Raw genomic sequence first — 9,198 nt, forward strand, 5'->3', positions numbered from 1 at the left:
GGGGGGGCATGTGTATGTATATGTGTATATGTGTGTGTATTACGAGTGTGTGATGATGTGTGTGTGAGACAATGCGAGTGTGAGATAATGTGTGTGTGCGCGTGTGTGTAATAGACTGAGCAGCATTGTGCTTGGGCACTGGGAATCACACATCTGCTAGTGGGGGTTGGGTACAAAATGAAGAGAGAAGGTAAAAATCTAGACCACTATAAAATCATGTCCTTTAGTTAGTCAACACACAAGAACCACATGTCAACAAACCCCTAATGTACTAAAACAATACTAATAGTGATTTTAATAATGATTTTCTTGATCCACATTATTGTATCTTTCCTACTGAGGAATCACAAAGTTTACTATGGCCATTTACTATGGCCTATGATTTTTTATGAAAATGAAACACATTTTATGGGCTCAATATTGATTGTATTCTTCTTTGTTTGCACTAGCATTATGTATAAATGCATATGAAGGTATAGAAGACAAATTTTGTAATAACAACATAACTGATGATCTACCTAACTCTAGACTAAATATTTAACATTAACATACTAATACCCATTTTGACCCATTTAGAATGTTGTGTTAAATAAATTTACCCCAGGATTCTCTGACATACCACAAATTACTTACATTTTCATAGTCTTTCATGGTGAGAACTTTGACTGGAGACATCTTTGCAGGAAAGAATGGAGCTGAGCACAAATACAGTATTTTTATATGTGATTTGATCAAACAATTCAATCGAAGCATAACAAACCATTGATTAACTTTTTTTATTTTTTTATTTTAAGATTTTATTTTAACCAGGGATATCAGAGTACTAGATGAAAAAAAATGTTGTGCATCAATAATATTTAATGTCCAAGCAGAGAACACTAAATAGCCTTCTTTTATGCCTCCTAATTTGAACTTTTGCTTGTGGTGTCAGTGCACATGACTCCCATTAAACTCATTAATACCTCATGAACTTTAGCCTGTCAAAACCACAGGAAAAAACTCTATAAGGCAAATGAAAATAAAAGCACAGTTTTATCTTTTATTCCATAAAGACATACATGCATTTATGAAACAACATACACATGATGACAGCATTATACATACCTGTCATGCTTTCAGTGGAGTATTCCGCAGCATCCATGGAGTTTGTCAATCGGCAGCTGTGAATAAGAAAGTCTTATCAGAATAAAATTAGACCATGACTAACCATCACCCTGACTAAAAGGACATTTTTTTCTAGAAGGATCTGAAAACTGTTTTCTATCATGAATCTGTGCCACATTACTTGCAGTGACTGGCTGCCCTGAGGATGCTCCATAAATAGTCTATGCACAGCCACTCTGTCCCAGTTTCAACAAAAAGTGAAAAGGGAGCATGTGCCAGTGGCAGCATGGGCCCGTTGCTACCAGAGAAATGATCATGTTGAAGGCTTTCACTGATAGACAATTATCCTGCTGTGGCCCCGTCATCACACAAGCATAGGAGAGATACAGAGTACAAAGAGCACACACACTAGACTCTAGACGCTAAACCAAGCAGCACTACACTGGTTGACTGATCACCATTTAAAATTATGTTTGACAACTATACATTTCTATAATGCTTCAAATATCACAGTTGACTTCTAATATTAACTAGGACAATATGAGCAAAAACAAGTAGTATTCTATAACTTGCAATAATTATATTATTGCAATATGTTAATATATACTTTGCCCCAATGATATCAGCTAAATTAAAACAAAAATGTACATGCTTTCATTTACTAGTCAAACTATGTCATCTCTCTCAGGGCTAAACACAAGACCTGTAAGTGTATGTAAATATCTGTTTTCAGAACTGCTTATTTAAACATTTAGCCGAATCTTGCTTTTTAAACGTACTTCTTTGACAACTGTGCTTACTACATAGCGGATTAGCCTTAGTTGTTCCTTCTCTTGGTATCTGACATTTTCAATGGGAATAATTAATTGAAGATTTACTTCCAAAACCAGAGCTCATGAATACAATCTGCCTTTTTGCTCAAAAACAATTATTTCCTGCAAAATGGGGAACCTTGTGTTGTCATGATATATTTGTTTTATTGCAATATAGGTTATTATATCAGCCAATATTGCGTTATTGACATCAGGTCTAAACTGATCTAAACTGATAATGGTGATTACCAATTTGCTCATGACATATTTTTCTTTGTACATGTCTTACATTAAAAGCCCTTTTTATCCTGTATTTATGCTTTTATCACAAGCATTTATTGTATTAAGAAAAAAATACCATAAACAAAGGAGAATGTATGATATTAAACTACTATGACATTTAAAAACATCCACTTTAATCCAAGGAATCTTGTGAAAGCAAACAATTCAATTCACTATTTACATTTGATTTAATCCACACACTATTTTGGTCTTGGATTATGTCAGCTTTTACTACAGTTTTTACTAGAGGTGTTACGATACTAAAATGTCATGACAAGTACTATATTTTCCTGCTGTTTAGTTGTGGCTTCCGATTTTCAGACTGTCAGAAATATGTGCTTACAAGGCTTCACATAAACAATTTCACATTTCCTGCATTTCCAATGGTCAGAAATGAAGACAACGAAATGTAAAGTGTGTCTGCGTCTGACATCTGAAGACAACTCTGTGGTTTATCATCTGAAGCACGGTACCCACCCGTTGATATACAAAAACTAAGCCGTAACGGCACATTATTAAGTGCCTTTATAATGGACATACATAACACAGCCGCTCAAATAGTTACATATTATCAAATATATATTTAGCTCAATACAGAAGTAGTAGTTTCAGGGCCATACACAACTATACACAACCACACCATAGTCATACATCTCGGTTAACATCTTGAATTACCAGGTAACACGCTTTGCACCTGGATGGTCGCTCCACAGAGCACAGCAGGGCTACGTCCGAAACAAAACAAGCCGCACAAGCACATTAATAACCAGCCCAAGACTTTAGCTTTAGACGTATGCAACTCAAAACAGAGAAACAACATAATTTGGTTCCGCTTTTAGAGGAAATTGTAGTCACAGTGATAATCCTGAATTTACAAGCTAGAAAAAAGTTCAATATTTAAGATAAACTTAGTTAAGACTATGTAGTTAACCAGCTGTTAAGTTATATTCGCCACACTTTTAACGTTATATAAATGGTTCATGGTGTGAGTAACGGTGTTTCTTCCTGATAATTCTCGGCCTTGACTGCCTGGTACGTTATATCTGAGTGGATACATCTCGGTGATTACAGCCGTAAAGCTCAATCGTAATCGTATTTAGTGTTGGTTACAGAAGCTTTGTCTATTAAAACATATTTCCGACACACAAGGCACCCATTGGGCTAGCTAAAGATTAGTTTAAACAAACGCCATATTTGTATGTGTAGCATCTTTTGCGAGTGTTGGGTTCACGGAGATGTTTGTGTTGTGGTTATGTTACATGCTAATGCTAAAGTTAGCCAAGTTAGCAAGCATTCGTTTGTTTAAAAATTACCTTCCATTTAAATCCACTGGGAGCGTCGGGTCGTCTCCCACGACAGAATCCATTATTTTAGTCTCACTTACTTTATGTCCCTGCAGAAATCACTAAACTATTTTCACTGGCTTAGGTGTAAACTCCAGGAGCGGGCGGAATTCAAACTAGCGCACAGTGCCGCCATCACTGGCTGGTTCACGTCACCACTGTGTACGCTGGAGGACGGTGATGTATTCAAATGCATCATCCCGTTTCATTTAAACCCAGTGTCATGCTTAACCCATTAAAGATGACATACTATGCAAAAGAAAAAAAAACATGTTTTTTTTTTTGCATTGCATTTATATAGCAGCTTTCATTCACTCCACACTTTAGCGATGAAAAGCTAGCCACAGCTGCCCTGGGGCAGACTGAAGGAAGTGATACTGCCAGTCTGCACCATTGGTCCCCCCAACCACACACACTCACACACACACACACGCACACGCACACACACAGACACACACACACACACACTCCACTTCATAGACCATTTTCAGTGATTCGTGCATCTTTGAGTAATCGGTATTGTTTTGCATAAACTGTATATATTCTTTTTACAGTATGTGATTGCCCTAAGAGTAACCTTCTGTAAACTTCTTATTTCATCTACCTCTGTCTTTCACAGCTCTACACATTGGTTTCAGCTTCCCATTATCTAACAACAATTGCAGTTGCACTAGTTATTGTTTTCTGTATGGAACTATTAATGTACTGGAATGGTGACATGTGACGGTCTTAAAACAATTCGATAGATGCACTCGTGCACACGTTTTTTGATGCAAGCTGGATCAGTCACAAGCTAGTCTTGCTTGAAATGTTCCACCATGTGGTATAAACTTACCTATCTTTGAATTTATTCAATTACCTGTATTTTTATTGACCAAATTACTAGCCAGCTGCTTGTCTCTACAGAGACTGATTGTCCCTGGAGATGTGGAACACTGCAGATTTCCACTGAGAAAAAAAAAAGTTCATAACACCCTTTAATTGGCCCGAGCCAGTAACGAAGTAACTGGCGAGGGCTATTGTTCTTCGTCGGTTTCTTTTTTTTTTTTTTTTTTTTTCTTTTTCCCCCACATTGAATCGCATTTTTGACCCCCTGAACATGGACGAAAAGTCCCCAAACCGGGGTTCAGATCGATCGGCCCGGCGAAAAATTTGATAAAACGGGCATCGCGACAATGCCCAAAGCCCCCCCACTCAACAGCGCCCCCTTGAAATTTGAAAATTTTGAAATGAATGGGAGTCTGAGAGGCATATTTGGTCGTACGGTCACAAAATTCGGAACAGTCATAGAACTCAAGGAGACAAGCGAAAAAGCCAATCATTGTGCACCCCTATGACGAACAGGAAGTCGGCCATATTGGATCAAAAATTCGGCGCCGTTTTGACTTGGGTGTCTACAAAAAGATTCAAGTCCCCGGGGTTTGGTCCAAATGAGCTCAAATTTGACATGTCACATCTACAGACATGAACTCACAGAAGTTGCCAAATTTTTTTGGGATACTCCTTACGGTTTGCCCGTAGCACGCCGGCGAAAAATGCCTTCATTTCCTGTTTTTTCGGTGACCTGTCACGGCCACAGGCATTGTCCTAGAGAACTCAAATTCAAATCACAATTGTGTGATCCAGTACGAAAGAGCATTGTAGTCAGTGAAAAAAAAAATCTGGAGGGGAGGGGGGATTATCTCATAATTACGAGATACTATCTTGTAATTACGAGGGGGGGGGGATTAGTTTATTTTCCGTACTAGCATCAGGATCCGCAGCGGATCCGCTTTCGGTCCGCCAAATCCGCCCCACAGTCCGTCCGCTTTGCGGATCCGCTGCGTATTTGTTCCGTATTCGCTTTCTGGCTGTTGCTAACCCTAACCCTTGGATGGCCTGCTGTTACAGAGAGAATCTGCGGTTAAATCATCTTAGATCCGCACTGTGAACGTACTTTTAACACAGTGCTTCTCAAATAGTGGGGCCCCCCCCCCTGGGGGGGCGCAACGCTCCGTCAAGGGGGGCGCGTTTGACCTCGGGGAGCATGCTTTTTTATTTTTTTATTTTTATTTTTTTTTTACTGTCTTAAGGGCCGTTCACACCAAAGCGTCAAAAAACGCCTTGACGTCTCTATTTGGAGCCTTTGCATTTGAGTTTAGACGCCCCCGAGGCGCGTCTTTGACGCCGTGGACGAACGGGACAAAAATACTTGACGCGCGTCCGTTGCCCTGGAAACAAGAGCCCGGTCCCGGTCTTTTCCCGAAACAATGTCAGACCAGACTGAGAGAGTGTTTTTATGACATAAAACATCAAAGGAGGAGATCGGGTCGACGACTGGGGGGTATATATATTTCTACTCCGCTAATGACACTGGATCAGTCCCGGTCTAGTCCTGGTCTAATACCGGTCTGGTCCTGGTCTAATCACGGTCTAGTCCCGGTCTAGTCCTGGTCTAATCACGGTCTAGTCCCGGTCTAGTCCTTGTTTAGTCTCGGTCTAGTCTCGGTCTAGTCCTGGTTTGGTCCTGGTCCGGTCCTGGTGTTTTCCTCGCGATCGGCTCGGTGATTGTGGCGTATATATTTATTCTCCGTTCATGTTTGTGGTTCTCGTTCTGGTTCTCCGGTCTTGCTTCCTGATAATAACGTCGCTGCGTCTCTGGATACTCGTCCCTGATTGGTTGACGCGGCGCGTCTGACGCGAAAAGTTCAGCATTTTCAACTTCTTGACGCTGACGCCTTGGACGCGCGTCTTGGCCGCTGACGCCAAAACGCTGAAGACGCGCTGCGCTGACGCCAGATTCGCGCCGCGCTGACGCCGAAAACGCGCCGCAAAGAGAGATCTGTGCACTTACAGAGGGTCAGTCTTTAAACTCAACCACAGCATGTTCTGAAAGAAACAACATGCACAACAACAGGTGTGATTATAATGTGCATATGTTTAGTTATGAAAGTTAATAAAAGTAGGATAATACAGTAAACTTACAGAGGGTCTTTCTCTACATTTTTGGAACTTGGCCCAGCGGAGGGAATCCTGTAATACATCAAATAAGAGAAACACAAATATCAGTTTGGATCATTTCAGGCCACAGTGTTTAATCCAAGTGCAGTATTTACCTCCAGAGGGTCTTTATCATGCTGTTATGTCCATCTTCTTATTAACCATAGTATATTCTGAAACAGAGATGAAAAACATTATTTAACTCATAGGAAATACTTTAGCGCAGTAAAACTGAACTCTTTTGTTTTAGTATAAGCCTGAGTATGAGATTGAGACGTATTTCACTGCTGTTAATACACAATACTCTACTACATTTACTTTTACCACAACATTTAAAATATAATAATCAATTTATGATGGTGTTCATAGTCAATATCGGTGTAATATAGATGTGACACATTAGTGTTCATGTCAACATCTCTCACTGAAAGTCTGAAGCACCGTCTCAAGTCCCATAACAGAAAGTTAGAGACAAAGTCAGATCTGGCTCTAAACTAAATCTTCACTGTCACAGAAATCATTAAAAGTACTTACTTCTGATCAGCGTGCCGGGCTCCTGATGGGGACACTCAGCAGAAGGACAGGGGCTCCTGATGTCATCTGGGGAAAAACAACATAAGTTTTGGTTGGTTAGCTAACGTTAGCTGTTCTTAAAAGTTGTGCTTTTTATTACGTTACGTTATTGTATTATGGCACGTTGCCTTAAATTATTGTATTAAGGCACTGACATGACTGCACTTTAGTCTCAACTCAACAGTCAACACTCTAGTCTACACAAATAATAATTATCTCTGGTTAAAAACACAATCAGATCAGACACCGGTCACCGTCACCGTCGCTCCACAGCCGAAGGGAGAGCGCCGAGAGCGAGAGCGGCATCCAGCCAGAACCGAGCCCGTTAGACACGACCAATGATCCCGGAGCAGAATTACAATTCTGTGATCGTAAAAATATACAAGAATATAAGTAGCGTTATATAAAAATAGTATTTAGACTGGGATCTAACTCAAGAGATGGAGTTATCCTGACTCCTGACCTCACATCGTCTTCATCACGTTAGCTGCTACTGTCGCTAACTTTCCTACTGCACTCGTCAAAACTGATAAAACACACACAGTCACAGATGTACACACACCACAATATAACGTTAACGTTATGTACATTAATGATGACTAATACAATTAACTTTTAAACTATTACTTACAGTTAAATCCGCGGACAACAGGTGGATGCAGCTTCTTTCCACTCAGGTGGAAAGCCGGTTTAGCCGCGGATCCGCGCATTGATAGTACAAATCATTGTGTCAAAAACAAAGTGTTGTGTTAAAAGTACGTTCACAGTGCGGATCTAACATGATTTAACCGCAAATTCTCTCTGTAACAGCAGGCCATCCAAGGGTTAGGGTTAGCAACAGTCAGAAAGCGAATACGGAACAAATACGCAGCGGATCCGCAAAGCGGACGGACTGTGGGGCGGATTTGGCGGACCGAAAGCGGATCCGCTGCGGATCCTGATGCTAGTAGGAAAAATAAACTATCTCGTAATTACGAGATAGTATCTCGAGATAGTATCTCGTAATTACGAGATAATCCCCCCTCCCCTCCCCCCTCCAGATTTTTTTTTCAATGACTACAATGCTCTTTCGTAATCCAGGACTGAATGTAATGAAATATGAAATCTAATAAAAGTGATCTCTATAGCGCCCCGTAGCATAGATATGAAACGTCAACATTATCAGAATTGGACCAAATTCGTGAATTAAATTCTATGCATGTTTACAAGTTAAAAAGTCCATTAAGGACATGGGGCATTTTTCACGGTTGGCCAGCAGGGGCGCAATGACTCCTCTGAAACATTTAAAGGTACACTGTGTAATTTTTCTGGTGGACGAGCTGTCGGCCTCAGGAGCTGTCGGGAAGAGAGAGTGGCGTGCCGGGGCGGTCGCGAGTCCCCGGCAGTCGCATGGGGCGGCGGTGCGCGCCGGGGCGAGGGCCACCATCGCCGCGCGCAGCTTTAATTTCTCTTGCCCCTTTAATAAGTTAACATTAGCCCCAAAATATTTAATTGTTAATGGTCTGTGTCATATCAAATATAGCCTATTTTTAAGTCATGAATAATGATTCGAACACCACATTTATTTTTCTAATAAAGTTTTCAAAGTGAAGGTAGATAAATCTGGATAAAACATTTGGGGGATTAACCTGTTTCCCTTAATGTGTGACAAAAATGCAGTGTTTGTAATGAGTTAAAGCTGTGCCTGTTTTAAATCTGGTCTGGACCAATCATTGAATCAGACTAAGACAGGGTTGTGACAACACCGGTTCTTTGTGTACAGAAGATTACATCATCGTAAAGTGTTGTGTAGTCTTGCTAGCCAGCCAAGGCAGACAATTTCTCAGGGCAACGGAGAAGTCACTATTTTATCTTAAAACCAAATTTAGCCTCCAGCAAAATATAATAACTCACATGTATTGAAATTGAACAGCCAATATAAGACAATAGAAAAATAGCCTAAAGATTAAAGTGCTTAAATGGTAAAAGCAACAGTAATACTTGGTTATGGCTTGACAGTAGCAGCTTATCTATGTAACCCTGTGTTGCTAAAACATCAACCCACACACAAAATAAAAGCATTTATTAAACTATGGACACTGAACAATGACTGGGGTCATATGTTG

General features: G+C 40.3%; 1 protein-coding gene and 1 long non-coding RNA gene across 4 annotated transcripts in view; both read right to left on the reverse strand.

The window, feature by feature from the left end:
* cdk5rap2 (CDK5 regulatory subunit associated protein 2) overlaps positions 1 to 3,709 on the reverse strand; it is a 22,782-nt gene extending 19,073 nt beyond the window's left edge. For 2 of the 3 annotated variants that reach the window (XM_055154224.1, XM_055154223.1), the window contains exons 1-3: positions 3,512 to 3,709; positions 1,105 to 1,160; positions 634 to 695 (exon numbers count right to left, since the gene is read on the reverse strand). In XM_055154224.1, the coding sequence (XP_055010199.1) occupies positions 634 to 695; positions 1,105 to 1,160; positions 3,512 to 3,564 (171 nt within the window). In that variant the 5' untranslated portion in view covers positions 3,565 to 3,709. Of the gene's footprint in view, positions 1 to 633; positions 696 to 1,104; positions 1,161 to 2,873; positions 2,893 to 3,511 lie in introns of those variants that run through there. The other variant, XM_055154225.1, reaches the window with a different exon arrangement.
* A 2,927-nt stretch (positions 3,710 to 6,636) lies between these two features.
* On the reverse strand, positions 6,637 to 7,923 carry LOC129408987 (uncharacterized). Its single transcript, XR_008632218.1, has 3 exons — positions 7,725 to 7,923; positions 7,055 to 7,120; positions 6,637 to 6,693 (listed from the first exon to the last, which is right to left on the reverse strand). It is a non-coding gene; the product is annotated as an uncharacterized LOC129408987 (long non-coding RNA).
* Positions 7,924 to 9,198: the final 1,275 nt, after the last annotated feature.

The sequence above is a fragment of the Boleophthalmus pectinirostris genome, unplaced genomic scaffold (genome assembly GCF_026225935.1).
Source record: "Boleophthalmus pectinirostris isolate CB_2022bp ecotype Guang Dong unplaced genomic scaffold, ASM2622593v1 HiC_scaffold_18, whole genome shotgun sequence".
In the NCBI taxonomy this organism is placed as follows: Eukaryota; Metazoa; Chordata; class Actinopteri; order Gobiiformes; family Gobiidae; genus Boleophthalmus; species Boleophthalmus pectinirostris.